Source organism: Notolepis coatsorum, assembly GCF_963971535.1.
Source record: "Notolepis coatsorum genome assembly, chromosome: 6".
NCBI classification, from domain to species: Eukaryota; Metazoa; Chordata; class Actinopteri; order Aulopiformes; family Paralepididae; genus Notolepis; species Notolepis coatsorum.
The window spans coordinates 175,431,836-175,452,035 of record NC_140170.1 but is presented as its reverse complement, the minus strand read 5'-3'; the positions used below and the strand labels follow the sequence as shown (position 1 = coordinate 175,452,035).

Here is a 20,200-nt window from a genome sequence, read left to right as displayed (position 1 = left end):
TCAGAGCGGGACGCTTAGCCTATACTAATATAACTAGGTTATCTACATAACCTATCGTTAACCTTTCACCACCACACTACATAAGGTTAACCTTGCACTACCACACTACAGAAGGTTAACCTTTCACTACCACACTACAGAAGGTTAACCTTGCACTACCATACTACAGAAGGTTAACCTTTCACTACCACACTACAGAAGGTTAACCTTGCACTACCACACTACAGAAGGTTAACCTTTCACTACCACACTACAGAAGGTTAACACTTTCACCACCACACTACAGAAGGTTAACCTTTCACTACCACACTACAGAAGGTTAACCTTTCACCACCACACTACAGAAGGTTAACCTTGCACTACCATACTACAGAAGGTTAACCTTTCACTACCACACTACAGAAGGTTAACGCTTTCACTACCACACTACAGAAGGTTAACCTTTCACCACCACACTACATAAGGTTAACCTTTCACTACCACACTACAGAAGGTTAACCTTTCACTACCACACTACAGAAGGTTAACCTTTCACTACCACACTACAGAAGGTTAACCTTTCACTACCACACTACAGAAGGTTAACCTTTCACCACCACACTACATAAGGTTAACCTTTCACTACCACACTACAGAAGGTTAACCTTTCACTACCACACTACAGAAGGTTAACCTTTCACCACCACACTACATAAGGTTAACCTTTCACTACCACACTACAGAAGGTTAACCTTTCACTACCACACTACAGAAGGTTAACCTTTCACTACCACACTACAGAAGGTTAACCTTGCACTACCACACTACAGAAAGTTAACCTTGCACTACCACACTACAGAAGGTTAACGCTTTCACCACCACACTACAGAAGGTTAACCTTTCACTACCACACTACAGAAGGTTAACCTTTCACTACCACACTACAGAAGGTTAACCTTTCACTACCACACTACAGAAGGTTAACCTTGCACTACCATATTACAGAAGGTTAACCTTTCACTACCACACTACAAAAGGTTAACCTTGCACTACCATACTACAGAAGGTTAACCTTTCACTACCACACTACAGAAGGTTAACCTTGCACTACCACACTACAGAAGGTTAACCTTTCACTACCACACTACAGAAGGTTAACCTTTCACTACCACACTACAGAAGGTTAACCTTGCACTATCACACTACAGAAGGTTAACCTTTCACTACCATATTACAGAAGGTTAACCTTTCACTACCACACTACAGAAGGTTAACCTTGCACTACCACACTACAGAAGGTTAACATTTTCACTACCACACTACAGAAGGTTAACGCTTTCACTACCACACTACAGAAGGTTAACGCTTTCACTACCACACTACAGAAAGCGTTAACCTTCTGTAATGTGGTAGTGTCTGTAGTGAAAGGGTTAATAGTGAAACACATAGTAACAAAGTACATGTAGATCAAATGAGCTTGGCTTGGAGGAGTGCTCTCATCCTGGCCAGTTAGGAGACCCTAAGGTAGGGAGGGGTGGGGGTTATGGGGGTTCTCCCACACCTCCAGCGAGTGCCTAACTGGAAAATGGGAAAAGACCTTGAATGGATGTGATTTTGAATAAACGTTTGAAAACGGTCGATCACTCTGCCCCCCGGTATGGCTGCTGGCAGCTCGTCCAATCGACTTGACACACTTGACACTGCATGTCCTCAGGTCCTCAGCGAGAGATTAGATTTGATTCGATTTTTTAGACACCTGCCAAGTGTGAAGTTGATCAGATGAACGGTTATCTTATTGATACCCTTGGTACCCTCTCCTTCTTTCTTTCTTTCTTTCTTTCTTTCTTTCTTTCTTTCTTTCTTTCTTTCTTTCTTTCTTTCTTTCTTTCTTTCTTTCTTTCTTTCTTTCTTTCTTTCTTTCTTTCTTTCTTTCTTTCTTTCTTTCTTTCTTTCTTTCTTTCTTTCTTTCTTTCTTTCTTTCTTTCTTTCTTTCTTTCTTTCTTTCTTTCTTTCTTTCTTTCTTTCTTTCTTTCTTTCTTTCTTTCTTTCTTTCCTTCCTCTCTTTCTTTCTTTCCTTTCTTCCTTCCTTCCGTCCTTCCTCTCCTTCTTTCCTTCCTTCCCTCCCTCCTCTCCTTCCTTCCTTCCCTCCTCTCTTTCTTTCTTTCTTTCTTTCTTTCTTTCTTTCTTTCTTTCTTTCTTTCTTTCTTTCTTTCTTTCTTTCTTTCTTTCTTTCTTTCTTTCTTTCTTTCTTTCTTTCTTTCTTTCTTTCTTTCTATTTCTTTCCATCCTTCCTCTCCTTCTTTCTTTCCTTCCTTCCATCCCTCCTCTCCTTCCTTCCTCTCCTTCTTTCTTGCCTTCCTTCCCTCCTCTCCTTCATTCCTTCCTCTCCTTCTTTATTTCCTTCCTTACTTCCTTCCCTCCTCTCCTTCCTTCCTTCCTTCCTTCCTCTCCTTCTTTCTTTCCTTCCTTCCTTCCTTCCCTCCTCTCCTTCCTTTGGACCGAGGAGTTCTGAGTTTGGGATCCTTCTCTTTCTATTCATTACTTGTGAAAATGTTCAGTTCCCCTACTTGTCTCTGTTATTCCCTGCTGTCCTGAATGATTGATGATGACACCTGTGATTGATGAAACAGTTCACAGTAGCTTCATGACGTCTTGGGGACAAGTTGAGTAAACCTGGATTTCACCAACTCAACGTCTGACATTTTCTCTGCAGCATTTCACACAGTGGTTTCTTTTTTAAATGTATTTTTACTCCACTTTTTGTCTTTTGTTCCATCTGTCCGTCCGTCCATCATTTTAACAGGGAAGGACACTAAGTAAGGGTCTTTTTTCAGCTGTTGGTCTTTGAAACAGGTGTTTATCACACGGGCCAAGCCCCCCTTTATGACCCAAGACAAGACAAAAAGGAGGCTCCGCCTCTGAACTACTTCCTCCTGAATATCAAAGTGAAACAGCCTTCATCCTTCTTATCACACGTCCCTGCTAGACCTGCAGAGGAGCACAGGCTATAAGACCCCTAACACACCAGTGGTGTCAGTCATGCCAGGCTATAAGACCCCTAACACACCAGTGGTCTCTCAGTCATGCCAGGCTATAAGACCCCTAACACACCAGTGGTCTCTCAGTCATGCCAGGCTATAAGACCCCTAACACACCAGTGGTCTCTCAGTCATGCCAGGCTATAAGACCCCTAACACACCAGTGGTCTCTCAGTCATGCCAGGCTATAAGACCCCTAACACACCAGTGGTCTCTCAGTCATGCCAGGCTATAAGACCCCTAACACACCAGTGGTGTCAGTCATGCCAGGCTATAAGACCCCTAACACACCAGTGGTCTCTCAGTCATGCCAGGCTATAAGACCCCTAACACACCAGTGGTGTCAGTCATGCCAGGCTATAAGACCCCTAACACACCAGTGGTGTCAGTCATGCCAGGCTCTAAGACCCCTAACACACCAGTGGTGTCAGTCATGCCAGGCTATAAGACCCCTAACACACCAGTGGTGTCAGTCATGCCAGGCTCTAAGACCCCTAACACACCAGTGGTCTCAGTCATGCCAGGCTATAAGACCCCTAACACACCAGTGGTCTCAGTCATGCCAGGCTCTAAGACCCCTAACACACCAGTGGTCTCAGTCATGCCAGGCTATAGGACCCCTAACACACCAGTGGTCTCAGTCATGCCAGGCTCTAAGACCCCTAACACACCAGTGGTGTCAGTCATGCCAGGCTATAAGACCCCTAACACACCAGTGGTGTCAGTCATGCCAGGCTATAGGACCCCTAACACACCAGTGGTCTCAGTCATGCCAGGCTATAAGACCCCTAACACACCAGTGGTCTCTCAGTCATGCCAGGCTATAAGACCCCTAACACACCAGTGGTCTCAGCCATGCCAGGCTATAAGACCCCTAACACACCAGTGGTGTCAGTCATGCCAGGCTATAAGACCCCTAACACACCAGTGGTCTCAGTCATGCCAGGCTATAAGACCCCTAACACACCAGTGGTCTCACACACAAAAATAATAGAATATGCTACCTTTTATTTATCATCATATTATTAAACTACATAAAATAGCTATTAGAATAATAAATAAAGCTAGTTATCTTGAATCGACAAATCCATTATTCATAAAGTCCTGCACATTAAAATTTGTAGATATGGTTTACATAAAAACCTTGGAGATCATTTTTCGTGCTAAGAGTAAGAACCTACCAGCTTGTATTCAATGTCTCTTTCAACCAAGAGAAGGAAAGTATAATTTAAGAGGGTTGTGTATTCTTAAAACATATAAAAAGGTAAGAACTAATGTAAAAGCTAGATGTGTTTCAATTTTGGGAGTTCAATTGTGGAATAGTCTTAGTGACTGGTTGAAGTTGCGTACCTTTCAGGGGAGATTTAAAAAGGCCCTGAAGGATAAAATAATTCAGGAGTACAGTTTTGAGTAAAACATCAAACATTTATTTTCTCTTTTCTTTTTTTCTCTTAAAGAAAAAGAAAAAAATTATATCTTGCAGCATTTAAAAAATGTCTTTCTTATATTAAAGTATATTTAGTTTTTAAGAATTGTAAAGGATAGGCAAAAATAAGCATGTGCTTCAGCCTATTCCTTTTTTCGGCCATTGAGTTTGGATTTTGTGTGTGAGCTTACTTTTATTATGTACATTTGTGATTTTTTTCTTTTTCCTTTGAAAGTCCACACATGTGTGTTTTTGATTTATCTGTAAACAAAGACCGAAAATAAAACTATTCATCATCATCATCATCATCATCATCATCTCAGTAAAACAAAGATCAACACATTTCAAAAGTTGAATACTATTCTAATTTATAAAAATCAAATGTAAAACCACCAGTTGAATGTGTGAAAACAGCTGTATGTATTGATTAGGTGAGTTTAGTCTGAAATAAAGGAGAATTTCTGTATTTTTAAACCTGGACCCTATTTTTCTGTTGTATGGGGTCTAAATGAATAATTGGGACAAACAACATCAAATCATACCAATCTGTTTGCGTTCGGCTTTTCATGTCAATGACCCCCAACTGATACGTAACAAACAGGTCGTTCAAGATTCAAGATACTTCCATACATAAAGAACAAAATACTGCTCCCCCTAGAGCAGTGCAACAAGAAAGGTTCAAATAGAAACTAAAATGTGTCTGCATATAAAATATTCAATCTAAAATGTCTAAAAATATGTATGAAAAACACACGTCGACATACAGTATAAGACACTGAACCAATGAGCAAATAAAAACATATAAGTCCACATATAAGATACTCAATCAATGATCAAATAAAATCAGTTCATTAAAGTTTGCAGGAGAACTGCGAAACAGTTCACAGTAGCTTCATGACGTCTTGGGGACAAGTTGAGTAAACCTGGATTTCACCAACTCAGCGTCTGACATTTGCTCTGCAGCATTTCACATTTAATTGTTTTTACTCCATCTGTCTTTTGTTCCATCTGTCCATCCATCCATCATTAACAGGGAAGGACACTGAGTAAGGGTCTCTTTTCAGCTGTTGGTCTTTGAAACAGGTGTTTATCAAACCCCCCTTTATGACCTAAGCAGGGATGCGTTCTTCATGGGACGAGGCTGCACTCCGTGCAGCCAAAGATTTGAGCAGAAGCGTGTGCACGCACATGCACGGCACGCGCATGCACACAGGAATGCGCTGCACTCGCCAACTCGCTATAAGTACCCACCTGGGCTACTTTGCATATCAATAGCGCCGGTCGTCAGGTGTGTTAAATACGTTCTCAGATACATTCACACCTAACTTGTGAATGAAATGTGTTACATTCCATTCGTAGAGGCAATTAGGCACTGTCTTTAGTCTGTGCTTAAGCGAGGGAACATTTATGCGCATGAGCGGGAGCGCGCGCACGCGCCGGGAGTGTGCGTGCAGGTGGCATCATTAGCGTGCGTGCAACCAGAGTTGATATGAGGAACGCACCGCTGGACCTAAGACAAGACTCTGCCTCTGAACGACTTCCTCCTGAATATCAAAGTGAAACAGCCTTCATCCTTCTTTTGATAAAATAAAAACATATGAGTCGACATATAAGACACTCAATTAATGATAATGATTTTGTGACATTTTTCAGTTGGACCCCCGTTTCATGGACCCCCAGTTGTATTCACATCAACACTTAAAATCATTGATAAACAAACATAATGCTGAAAATATACACATTGACGGCTGTTTTGATATGGTTAGGGTCTTTACTCTTGGGGGAAAAAACGCTACATTAATTAATATGGACTGTATTGATCTATTTATGGCGTGAAATTATTGTCGGTCCGGTACCGGACCGCTCTGGCTTAAGGGGTTAACTACTACTAACCCAAACTAACCCAAAAGCCCTACAGAGACTGACCCAAAAGCCCTCCAAAGACTGACCCAAAAACCCTCCAAAGACTAACCCAAAAACCCTCCAAAGACTGACCCAAAAACCCTCCAAAGACTGACCCAAAAACCCTCCAGAGACTGACCCAAAATCCCTCCAGACACTGATCCAAGAACCCTCCAGAGACATTAATTAAACCAAAGATGCAGCCATTAATCAATTGGTAATAAATGAGTTCGATTTTGGTTAGTAGGTAGCATTCGCAAAGTGACTACAGGATGGGGTGACTCACCCCAAAGGGCTCTGCGAAGGCTTGGTACCCACTGTAGAGGGGGTTGGGGATGGACACCAGGGCAGGCTTGCCCCCCTCTCTGGAGCCTCCGTCCTCGTCTTCATTCTGTCCCGCAGGAAGCAACACAACAAGCTGTTAGCAGTGGTGGAAGAAGTACACAGTTCCTTTACTTAACCCTCGAGTCAACCTTTAAAAAACCCACTACCTGTCTCCCTAGTGACCGAAACTGTGATCTCAGTAAAACATATCTTTTTCATGTATTGTTCAAATTTTCTTTCATGAATATCATTATTAACTTCAGTCCTCACCATACATATCGAATATTTATTCATTTTCAGGATTCTAACCATTTCTTAAATTAGGGTTAGGGTTAGGGTTGGGGTTAGGGTTAGGGGGTTAGGGTTAGGGGGTTATGGTTAGGGGGTTAGGGTTACCCTAGGGCAGGGATCGGCAACCTGCGGCTCCGGAGCCGCGTGCGGCTCTTTAGCCAATCAGCTTTTTTGGCATATACATAAAATCTAGCCAACACTATCCACAAACACATGTGAAGAAAACCCTAACCCATTTGACCAGTTTTGCGACTAAGGTGCCTCAAGGGTTAAGTAAAAGTAAAAATACCCAGATAAATTATTACTCTGGTAAAAGTAAAAGTCCTCCATTAAAATCCTACTTAAGTAAAAGTAGAGAAGTATTTTCCATTGAATGTATTTATGTATCTAAAGTAAAAGTATGCATTCTACATTTGTATATTCCAGTGCTTGGGAGTATATCAACCCTCTAACCATTGACCTCTAAGGCCATGGTTACACTGGGGAAAAACAGCAACGTTGTATTTTCGAATGATTACGTTTGCATGTCCAAGTTAAAAGGAAACGCCGTTTTGGCAGGCCTAGCGGCAACGCTGAAAGGGTGTTTTCGTTTTGGAAACTCGTCGACAACAGTGCCATGCAATTTGCACGAGCTGGATACGGAGCCGTTCTTGCCCAACGCCCATGCGCAGTAGTAAACACTGATGCCAAATCCTCCCCTGGCTGGACCTATACAGGATATCAGCTGCGTCCTCCTCAGATTGCCTGTAGCTGCGGCTAAACTAAGATCATGTGTTGTCAAGTTATTGTTATAAGGAACCCAGTCCAAACTACAACAGTCTGCATCCCCTTAACAATTGTTTGTATTGAGCCGTATTGTATTGTACCCATTCTGCAATCTGTTAAATAACGTTTTCATCCATTCATTACTAGGTTCTATATCATACTAGCTTCCGCTCAGCGTCATCTGCACACATCTCACTCCAGTGACGTGCACTGAATAAAACCTCACAATGTACCCTTACATACCAACATCCGTCTGACCACACCCCCATCCGCTACCTACATAAGCCGGGGTGGGGCCACACACTCATCTCCTTCTCAAATTTCACCCCAATGGAAGTGCCTGTATACCAATCACTTGAAATGGGAAAGAAAGTATTTAGCTGAAGAGAGGAAAACAGAAGAAAAAGGAGATACGTTGACATTATATCTTTATTTTCTCTCTCACTATTCTCGAGAAAATACGGCGATATTGTCTTCGTCACTGGAGTGTCTGGAAGATGATGATCATTCTGACCTCCACCGGCTTTTTCGTATTAGGGGCTCGCGCCGCTGATATACTCCCCACCTGCAGTCCTCCTTGCTGCGGCTGGATAGGTATTGAACCTCCGGTCATACAGCTGGACTGTGGGAGGCACCGGCTGTTGTGAGAAACTGGTTGCTTCCGAGCTGGGTGAGTAATGTTTTGCTTGCGAGCACTAGTTGTCTGCTAGTGCTATGGGGGCTAGCTGACAATTTTACGAAAGCCGGCCCCAGATTGGGGTCCTCTGCTCGGCTTCTTAAGCGGCGGACGGAGGATCTTGGTCTGACGCCCATGATGGTCAAACTAGTGGGCCGCGACCGAGACCTGGTTGAACCCGGGATTCTCTGGACAAGCGGATGCTTCTCTGTCCCGTGCAGGCCCCATCTTTCACATGAATGTGGAAGTACACCCTAAAGCACGAGGAAAAGTGGGCATGGATCTTCTTTATCGGTAGTTCCATGCTCAAGTCGGCTGCAGCCCGGATGGGAATTGAGCCAACTCCGCTGCATGTCTGGTAAATCACTGTGTTGACATTTCTTTTTCTCTTCTCTCTTAGGATGAGGGGGGATTCAGGCGGCGGCCTGTCTGAAGTGTGGCTTATTATGTTGTTGTGTACAGTTCAGGTGTTAGCTGCTTAGCTGGTGTGCTAGTTTGTGGCCTACTGTTGTTAGCCAGTCAGCTGTTAGCTGCGGCGCTAGCTTGTTGTGTTCACTAGGCTAGGAAACGTTAGCTTGTTGCTATCAGTCGGGCGGCTGTTAGCTTAATGCTACACTGTTGAACGTTACTGTGACTATAACATGCCTTAAACACTCTGACTACGACGTCATCTTTGACAGAGGATGTTAGTCGACCCTACACCCGGGTGCCATGCCAGGGAGGACTTCGTCAACATGGAGAACGGCGGCTGGGTGGTGTAGCGGACATTACCCTCGTCACCAACGCAGGAGATGCCGGGTTCGACTCGGTGTCCCGTTAACCAGTGTTGCAGTCCTCTCGGCCTGCGCTCAGGGTGGAGGTAGGAGTCCTGACCGGACTTTAAACACTTCTTCTTTCCTTCCCTTCTAAATGTTTTGTAATAACGATGTTTCCAAAACATGTGTTGCTGCAATACATTGAGGATACGACGCGTGTTGTGTGTGAATTGTCTTGTCACTGGTATAGCTTCTCTCTCCATAGAAAATCACAACTGGTTAGTTATGATGAGAACATGTGTGTTCATGTAACATATATATATTAAGGCTGTCAAAGTTAACGCGGTATTAACGCGTTATCGCCCGATTCTATTAACGCCACTATTTTTTTTAACTCACGATTAACTTTAATTTTTTTTTTTTTTTTTTTTTTACTTTTTTTTATTAACTTTTTACTAGACTTCACTCATGTGTATTGTTGATGCTCTCATTGATACTATGTTTGTTTCTGAAGTGTGTGTGTGAGATATATATAGAGAGAGGGGGGTGAGAGAGATGAGGAAGGGGCAAGAGAGAAAGAGAGCTGGGAGAGTGTGTGTGTGAGAGAGAGAGAGAGGGGGGGCGGGGGGTGTGATTACTCAGCCCTTGTGTGGGTGAATGTAACAAGTTCCTAAAGTTTTCTTTCCCCTATTATTTCATGCACACTTTATTCATTGTTTTAAATTTTTTTTTTAAGTTATTTTGTGCATCACTCTGTTTTGAATTTGATGCAAATTTGCAATGCATGAGGGTCATCCTTTTGTGTTAAATGGCTGCATAAAGTAGCATTTGTTGACTCGCATGTTGATAAGAGTATTAAAACTTGGAACTTGAAAAAGATCTGTTTAAGGTAGGAAAAAAATGCGATTAATTTGCAATTAATCGCGAGTTAACTATGGACAATCATGCGATTAATTGAGTTAAATGTTTTAATCGATTGACAGCACTAATATATATATAGTATTGCTTTTCCCCCAAAGAAATAATTGATTCATGCATGTATCATTTTAGAAATGTTGGCAGGTCCAAAATTAATGTTGTTATGTTGTGTGAATGTATCCCCTTCTTACTTCCCATTTCCCACATGGAATGCACCTGATTGGATAAACGTGCTGCTAGTTGAGACATGCTGACGTGCTGGTGCTCTAGTGGGACATATAGTGCCTCAATGTGAGCGGAATAGTGCTAGACTGGCTAAAAAGTTACTTGGATAACAGGCAACAGTTTGTGAACTTAGCTGGAAACGTATCTGAACATAATGCACATTGAATGTGGAATTCCACAAGGTTCAGTTTTAGGACCTAAACTGTTTATTTTATATATCAATGACATATGTGAAGTGTCAAAACTATTGAAATGTGTATTATTTGCAGACGACACACATTTTTACAGCTCAGGATATGATTTAAAAGCTTTAGCAAGCATTATCATGCATGCAGTGTGTGTGTGTGTGTGTGTGTGTGTGTGTGTATAAATGAATGAACCTAAATATGTAGTTGACTGATAGATACACAAAATGGGTTTATTTATGTTGATTTAATTTAGTTGTGTTGATGTTTCCATTTTCGCAAAATGGGTATATTCTGTTTGGCTTTACGCAATAAGTCTATCAGTGTGTGTTGTATGTGTTTAGGGGCAGGTATATATAAGAATTTGTCTTCTTCCTGTTCCTTTCGGCCATGGAATTTGGTGAATTATATTAATCTTCCTCTCTGTTCTTATATCATCTTCCTCCCTGTTCTTATATCATCTTCCTCTCTGTTCTTATATCATCTTCCTCTCTGTTCTTATATCATCTTCCTCTCTGTTCTTATATAATTTTCCCCTCTGTTACAAGGGAATGGTGAATGTTATATAAACCCCCCCACAGTGGTGTGTGTAGTTGGTACGTCCCAGCAGGGACCAGGATGTAAACTATGGTGTCGTGTTATGGGTTGGCAATACAGACGCACAGTTGACACACGCTCTAGTCTCCTGGCTCGTTATTGAACACAAACATGGTGTCAGAAGTGGCTAGACCAGAACGTGAGTAATTATACTGGTACGGTGCGCTACTGCGCAGGAAATCGAGAGAAAGGAAAAGTCTGGGAGTGAAGCAGTGAGCGTTTGCGGCGAGCTAAGCTACAAACATAGCATCATCATGGCAACAGCGATACCACCACCAGAGGAGATGAAGATGAGCGGCGATCTCGCAAGTCATCAAGATGAAGGGGAACCCATAGATTAATTTATAACAAGGCTGAGGGAGAAGGCTTCTTCTTGTGATTATGGGCAACTCAGAGAGCAGTTGATAAGAGACGGAGTAGTGTGTGTGATGAGAGTGTGCGCCGTCGTCTACTCAGAGAGAAATATCTCACACCGGTATCAGCCATTGAGATATGCCGGGCTGCAGAAATGAGTATGACTGATATTAGAATAAAGGCGATGACACAGGATAGACATCAGACATCAGCAATGATACCAGAGACCGTACATGCGTCAGATGGCCGGCGGCCATGAGTTCTACCCAGGCAGGAACGCTCTGACAGGCCTCTATATCCACCCAGGCAGGAACGCTCTGACAGGCCTCTATATCCACCCAGGCAGGAACGCTCTGACAGGCCTCTATATCCACCCAGGCAGGAACGCTCTGACAGGCCTCTATATCCACCCAGGCAGGAACACTCTGACAGGCCTCTATATCCACCCAGGCAGGAACACTCTGACAGGCCTCTATATCCACCCAGGCAGGAACACTCTGACAGGCCTCTATATTCACCCAGGCAGGAACACTCTGACATGCCTTAATATTACGCGGAAGGCGCAAATTCAAGCGCTGCATGTAGGTTCTGCGGCACCACGCACAGGCGCGGACGGGAACAGTGCCCAGCCTTTGGCAAGACCTGCCGCATTGACACTGAATACCTTGAGAATAATATATGTGAGGCAGAGGCTCACATATACATGGCGAAGAGCATATGGGCAGTTCAGGGATGTGGAAAAAAATGGTTTGCAAATTTAAAGATTAACGGAGGGTTGCAGAGGTGCCAGTTAGATTCAGGGTTGACCTGTGATGTGATGAGCATAAAAGACATGAGGAGGCTGGGCCCTGGAGCAAGGCTATTGCCCAGCCAAACAAGGTTGGTGCTGTATTCAGGCCAATTAATTCCCTCGTTTGGCTTATTCAAAACAGAGTGTGTAGCGAGAGGGGAGACACACAAGCTGACCTTCGAGGTAGTAAGAAGCAGACAGAGACCCCTTTTGTCAGGTGAAACCAGTAGGGACGACCTTCGAATTTCTTTTTGGCATTCGAAGCTTCGGGGCCGAGATTATTAAAATTTTTTTTTATGTTGTGAGACTTGTACAGCACTTTGTTCAACTTTGTCAGTGCTGTAAAGTTTAAACCTTTTTAAATCTTAGACAAACGAAACACTTTGCTTTCATGAAATATTGTAAGCCGTCATTTGAGGCTTTATAAATCAATCAATCAATCAATCAGATTTATTTATATAGCACATTTCACATGACGCGTGTCAACCAAAGTGCTGTACAGAGGGTAGGTACACATAGATACATAAAGACAAGAATCACACTCCGTTTTATGGGAGGGCACACAGGCAAACACATAGGAAAACAGGGCATGAGTCAGTGAACGGGAAAGGCTAGTAGGTAGAAGTGGGTTTTGAGCCTCGATTTGAAGGCATCTATCGAGGGGGCGAGCCTAATGGAGGTGGGGATGCTGTTCCACAGTTCAGGAGCTGCGATAGCAAAGGCACGGCCCCCCCTGAGCTTGAGGTTAGACCTCCGGACTGTCAGGAGCCTCTGATCGGCTGACCTGAGGGACCTGGTGTTGGAATAGGGGGAAAGGAGGTCTGAGATATAGGAGGGGGGGTGACCATTAAGGGCTTTAAAAACAAATAGGAGAACCTTAAAATCTATCCTGTAGCGTACTGGGAGCCAATGAAGGGAGGCAAGGACAGGGGTGATGTGGTCTCTCTTGCGGGTTCCGGTCAACAGTCTGGCAGCAGCGTTTTGTACCAGTTGTAAGCGGGACAGGGAAGACTGGTTAATGCCTATATAGAGGGAGTTGCAGTAGTCTAATCTAGATGAAATGAAGGCGTGGATGACTCTCTGAAGGTCTGCAGGGGAGAGAAGGGCTTTGAGTTTGGCAATGGTGCGTAGTTGGAAAAAACATGCCTTTACCACTGAGTTCACTTGTCTGTCAAATTTGAATTGTGGATCAAAAATGACACCTAGGTTCTTGACATAGGGCTTGACCAGGGAGGACAGGTTGCCAAGGCTGTTGGTAAGGGTGGTGACCGAAGAGGATTATTTCGCATTTGTTTTGATTTAGTTGTAGAATGTTTTGTGCCATCCAACATTTAACATCATCCAGGCAGGATATGAGACTGTTAAGTAGAGACTGGTTGTTAGGTTTCAGGGAAACGTAAAGCTGTGTGTCGTCAGCATAACAGTGAAAAGAGATGTTGTGCTTCTGAATGATTGGACCAAGGGGTAGCATGTAAAGGGAGAACAGGATCGGGCCAAGGATGGACCCTTGCGGGACCCCACAGGAGAGGGAGGTTGAGGGGGAGGAGCAGTTGGCGATGTTGACAGCAAAGCTTCTATTTGTGAGATAGTAGGAGAACCATGCTAGTGCAGTGTCACTGACACCAACCCCATCATGTTGGAGACGATCTAATAAAATGGTGTGATCAACAGTGTCGAAAGCTGCACTGAGGTCAAGCAGCATTAAAACAGAGCAGTCACGGTTGTCAGCGGCGAGGAGTAGGTCATTTGACACTTTAAGGAGGGCTGATTCTGTGCTATGGCCAGTCCTGAACTCTGACTGAAATGTCTCCAGGATGCTGTTCTGGTGCAGGTAGGGAGACAATTGGCACAGAACAACCTTTTCGAGTATTTTTGACAGAAAAGGAAGCTTGGAAATGGGCCTGTAATTACTGTGCAGGGTGGGGTCAAGGTTTGGTTTTTTCAATAGGGGCTGGACTACTGCATGTTTAAAGCAGGATGGAACAGTACCAGTTGCCAGGGAGCTGTTAATAATGGAGAGGATGCTGGGACCGGTTGTGTGAAAAACCTGTTTCAGGAGAGCAGTGGGAACAGTGTCAAGGGGGCAGGTTTCATAGAGGAAACTATCTCTATTATGAGGGTGAGTAGACTGATAGGCTGAAAGCAGGTCAGTGTGGATGAGCAGACCAGAGGGACAGCTAAGTTACGTGTGGGGGGTGAGATGTTCCTTCTGATATCTTCAACTTTGGTGTTGAACAAATTTGAGAATTCCTCACACTTAGCTGGGGACACATCCAGGCAGGTGCTGGGGGGGGGGGGGGGGGGGTAATGAGAGAGTTGATGGTAGTGAACAGGGTCCTGGGGTTGTGAGAGTTGTTGATGAGGTCAGAAAAATATGTGATCCTCGCCGCTTTAACCGCTAGCTGGTAGTTAATGCGACTGTCCCTAAGCATTTCATGTGAAACTTGAAGTTTGTCACGTTTCCACTTCCGCTCTGCCTTCCTATACTCTTTTCTCTGGGCTCTGGTGTTATCATTGAGCCAGGGCTGCCCTTTAGGCTTAGGTTTTTTCTGTCTAAGGGGGGCTACAGAGTCTAGAGTGGAGAGGCAGTTGGTGTTGAAAAGGGATGTAAGCTCTTCAGTGCTAAGATGGGAGGGAGAGGCTTCAATAGTGCAGGTGTTAGGGGCAGCTATGAAGGCAGTGGAGAACTTACTGGCAGTCGAGGGGTTAATGTTGCGAGAGAGACGTGCAGGGGGAAGGGATTTGGGTGTGGGGAGTAACAGAGATAAGGTAAACATAACAGCAAGATGATCAGATGAACATGCATTTGTTATGATTAAACTGGACACTGGAAAACCAGATGTTAACACTAGATCTAGTGTATGGCCCAACCTGTGGGTAGAGTCAGTGACGAGCTGGGAGAGACCAAACGAGTCAATCAGATGTAGAAAGTCTAACACCATAGGCTTGGAAGGGCAGCATACATGAATGTTAAAGGGGAACTCCACTTTTTTTGGAAATTAGCTTATTTAACATCTTCCCTGGAGTTAGACAAGAAGATGCATACCTTTTTTGTCTCTGTGCGTGCATTTTAGCTTTGGGAATAGACGCTCCGTTAGCATAGCTTAGCTTCATCACTGGAAGTGAGGCAGGACAGTAGCCTTACAGTGCCTTACAGTGTATTGCAAGGTCTGACATTGACCAAACTTGATATGCATGACCTTGGTGGGCTCTAGGTCAACTCCTGAAAAGGGGGTCAATGTCAGACCTTGCAATCAAAAGTTAGGGGGCGCACTGAAATTATGGCAAGGGTTATTAGCCCCCTAACTTTTGATTGCAAAGTCTGACATTGACCCCCTTTTCAGGAGTTGACCTAGAGCCCACCAAGGTCATGCATATCAAGTTTGGTCAATGTCAGACCTTGCAATACACTGTAAGGCACTGTAAGGCTACTGTCCTGCCTCACTTCCAGTGATGAAGCTAAGCTATGCTAACGGAGCGTCTATTCCCAAAGCTAAAATGCACGCACAGAGACAAAAAAGGTATGCATCTTCTTGTCTAACTCCAGGGAAGATGTTAAATAAGCTAATTTCCAAAAAAAGTGGAGTTCCCCTTTAAAGTCTCCAAGGATCAAAAACGTTGTCATGCTTTGACATAATATTAGAGAGAAAATCCGAAAATTGTAAAATAAAGTTCTTACTACTTGGCGGTCGATACACAAGAACAATTAGGAAGGGGAGAGTCCAAGTCTAGCATAATCAACTGTACCTCGAAGCTGGAGAAATTGTCACAGTTGAGAGCGCGGCAGTTGAAGTTTTTTTTAAACAGCACGGCCAGACCTCCTCCTGGTCCGGAGGATCTGGGTGCGCTGAAGACATTGCAGTCATTGGGGCATAGTTCAACAAGAGGTGCAAACTCGCCAACGGTTAGCCAGGTTTCAGTTGGCAGTAGGAAGTCCAGTCCGTTTTTGATCACAAAGTCATTTAAGACGAAGGTTTTGTTGGAGATGTGATTCGCGTTGATCAGAGCCATTTTCGCTTCAACTGGGTCGGGGGCAGTTGAAGTGAAAGCAGCACAATGAACACAAATCTGTCAGTGCAGAGTCCGACCTCATCTTAAATAACAAACAGCATTGCTTGTTGTAGTTAACAAAGAGAGGCAGAGTTGATTTTGCAAAAAAAAAATTATAGCATTTAAATATGATTATTTTTTGTATAAATTCGAATTTTATTTTCCCATTCGAATCCCATGCCCATCGAACGAAGCTTCGAAGCTTCGAAGTATTTAAGACAGCCCTAGACACCAGTGAGTGCCTAGGTTTGATGCGCTTCACCATCCCTGAGGAGCTGTTGATAGGCTGTTGGAAGGACATAGCAGCTCAGTCCCACTAACCAGGCAGCAACTTGTCTGTACGTACGATGAGGTTTTCAACGCCCCTGTGGAATCAGTCCCAGGTGAAGTTTATTTTGAGTTGGACAGTAATGTAGCCCCAGTGCAAGCTGCTCCACGTAATGTTCCAGTGGCACTTAGGGAGACAGTGAAGGCGCAATTAGATAAATATGAGAAAGATGGCCACTTGGTTTCAGTGTCAGCGCCAACAGAATGGATCAGCAATATGGTGATTGTCAGATGGCCAGAGAAGCTGAGGATATGTATAGACCAAAAGTCATTAAATATGGCTTTAAGGAGATCTCACTACTTAATGCCGACGCTTGAGGATGTGCTATACAAGTTGCCCAGGGCTTGGATTTTCACTCTTGTGGATGCACGTGGTGCTTTCCTACAGTGCAGGCTAGACGAGGAAAGTACACCACCACCACATTTTGGACACCTTGGGGCAGGAAGCGCTGGTTAAAGCTGCCATTTGGGGTGTCTGTGGCCCCAGAGATATACCAGCGAAAGCAGCATGAGCTTTTAGCAGGGTTCAGTGGGGTAGAGCCCATCACAGACGATATACTGATAGTTGGCTGTGGGGAGACAGAAGAGGGGGCTATACAGGACCATGACACTAAACTGATAGCACTCATGGAGAGAGGTGCAGAGAGGTTAGGTTGAGGCTAAGTTTAAAGAAACTGCAGTTCAGGCTCAGAGAAGTCAAGTTTCATGGGCACATCCTGTCAGCAGAGGGGCTCAAGGCAGACCCAGAGAAGATCAGGGCGGTCCAAGATATGCCACACCCCACGGACGCCAAGGCGGTGCAGCGGTTCATTGGGGTTGTGACATACCTCGCAAGGTTCATACCCCGCCTCTCTGAGATATGCGAGCCACTGCAAGCTCCGGGAGGGTCATCAAAGAGAAGTCGCCTATTCTCAGTCCTTGCCCCACAATGGTGGAATGAACTACCCACCCCAGTTAGGACAGCCGAAACACGTCCAATCTTTCGCCGTCGACTAAAGACGCACTTCTTCAACCATTATCTGAATTAAAAAAAAAAAAAAAAAAAAAAATCTAACCCTAACTAACCTTACTGTCATGCACTTGTCCTAATAAACTAACCTACACTGTAGCACTCAACACTTTGATGAACATTGTTACTCAGCTGATAGAGTTGTGCTCTTCCTGATGGCTTGTCGTACAGAACTTGTAAGTCGCTTTGGATAAAAGCGTCAGCTAAATGACTACATGTAAATGTAAATGTAAATGAGGAGGCTGTTGGACAAGGCCGTCCCATAGCACTGGCTACCCAAACATGGCGCGGCGGTCGAGGAGATCAAGCGTCTGATCACAGTGGGCCCCGATCCTGAAATATTACGACGTGACCAAGCCGGTCACCATCCAGAGAGTGATGCAAGTCAGAAAGGACTTGGCTGCTGTCTGTTCCAGGAGGAGGGTCAGCCAGTAGGGTACGCATCGCGGGCACTGACTCAGACAGAGCAGAACTATGCACAGATCGAGAAAATGTGTCTGAGTATTGTGTTTGCGTGCCAACGCTTTCACTATTATCTGTATGGACGCGGGGGGAGATCATGGCGGAAACGGACCACAAGCCACTCATCTCGATATTCAACAAACGCCCCCTCACTGCACCCAAACGGCTCCAGAGCTGCAGAACTACAACCTCCAGGTCACATACAAGCTAGGCCCGGACATGCACATCAGTGACACGTTGAGCAGGGCCACGGCTCCACCACAGAGGACATGCACATCAGTGACACGTTGAGCAGGGCCACGGCTCCACCACAGAGGACATGCACATCAGTGACACGTTGAGCAGGGCCACGGCTCCACCACAGAGGACATGCACATCAGTGACACGTTGAGCAGGGCCACGGCTCCACCACAGAGGACATGCACATCAGTGACACGTTGAGCAGGGCCACGGCTCCACCACAGAGGACACATGCACATCAGTGACACGTTGAGCGGGGCCACGGCTCCACCACAGAGGACTGACACAGGACACATGAAACACACAGTCTGCAGCGGGCACAAGAGGACACTGAACACATTAATCAGGCTGATTATCTGAATGTCACCAACCAACGGCTGAATCAGATCAGGCACGACACTGGGGGGAGATGAAACCCTTCAGTTGCTGAAAGCGGCAGTGCTCCGGGGATGGTGGCCAGATCACAGGGAGGAGACTCCGCTGGCGATCAGAGAGTATTGGTCAATCAGGGACGAGATTAGTGCACAAAATGGGATGCTCTTCAAAAGCCAGCGAGTCATAGTGCCGAAAACATTACGGGGCAGAAATGTTGAAACGCATACACGCCAGCCATGTAGGAGGAGATGCCTGCTACAGACCAGGGTTTCCGTTAGAAAAAATTGTTGCCGGTCTCCGTGACCTGCAAGATTTCAACTACCGGACAAATGAGATTAATTCCGGTCATAGTTTATTGAGCTTTAAAACAATTGATAGGCAGGCTCATGTCATCCTCAAGGCATGTAGATTTATAATATTATTACTTAAAACTAGGCTACTTTTGCGTATACAGTCATTAATATATTCCAAATAAAATAAGTCCCTCGATACTCCGTCTCCGTGCTGCTGCTGACTTGAAATAAAATAGACCGCGTATGTGGCAGTCGGTCCGACACTGAACAGCAGTCTGTTATAATCACATTTTTATGAGCTAACGAATTCCGTTATATTGGACATTTGTATTAATTATATCAAGCGAAGAACTGAGAAAGCAGAGAGACTGCAACATTATCGTGGTTTGCGTGACTACTCTCTCCACCTCAATGTCACGCGGTCGAAAAGGGCGCTTGTCTATTGGACAGTGGAAATGTGTGTGTGGCTGCGATCCTGTGTGTGCGCGCGCGCGTGTGTGTGTGTCTGTGTGTGTACTGCGGAGCCCAGATCAGCGGAGCCGAGTTTTGACATGGCATTGATCCATTGTTCTATTGAAGCACATTACCTACCACCATCCTCTCGCTAAACAACTTGTAGACCACGGTGTTTTTATGAGTGCCCACAAGTAGCCGTTTTAATAATATAATAAGCCGCGCGCCTCGGTAATAATAATAAGCCGCTTTTTTTCTTCCTTCTTCCCAAGATGCACAGACATAGAGAGAGAGAGAGAGAGAGATAGATAGATAGATAGATAGATAGATAGATAGATAGATAGATAGATAGATAGAGAGATTAGATGCAGTGTGCTTGTTTTGCAGTGAGTGCTGCGAGCAGTGGTAATAATAATCACTTCCTATATTTGGTTCGCGTTTGGTCCGATGAAGCGAACCGAGACCTACGTTTTTAAAGCTCTCGCTGACAACGTCGTTGTCATTATTAGAAGCAACGAGGAAACAAATGTAATGATCGTTTCGTTCATCGCATAGGCTATTTAATTTTAGCCTATTTTAATACAATTCAAATAATCAAATTGTGCTTAGACTCAGGGAATTATTTTCACCGGACATTAAGACCGGAGAAATTAAATATGTCGGACTTCAGGAGATTTTGCCGGACAAATACCGGTAATTACCGGCTAACGGAAACGCTGCTACAGACAGGCCAGAGACACACTGTACTGGCCCAACATGCAGGGTG

The 20,200-nt window shown here is 44.5% G+C and overlaps 1 protein-coding gene across 2 annotated transcripts in view; it reads right to left on the bottom strand.

Annotated features, from left to right (window-relative positions):
* stab1 (stabilin 1) overlaps positions 1-20,200 on the bottom strand; it is a 335,483-nt gene that overhangs the window by 34,698 nt on the left and 280,585 nt on the right. For both annotated transcript variants that reach the window (XM_084317601.1, XM_084317602.1), the window contains one exon: positions 6,632-6,736. In XM_084317601.1, coding sequence (XP_084173727.1) covers positions 6,632-6,736 — 105 coding nt within the window. The remainder of the gene's footprint in view (positions 1-6,631; positions 6,737-20,200) is intronic.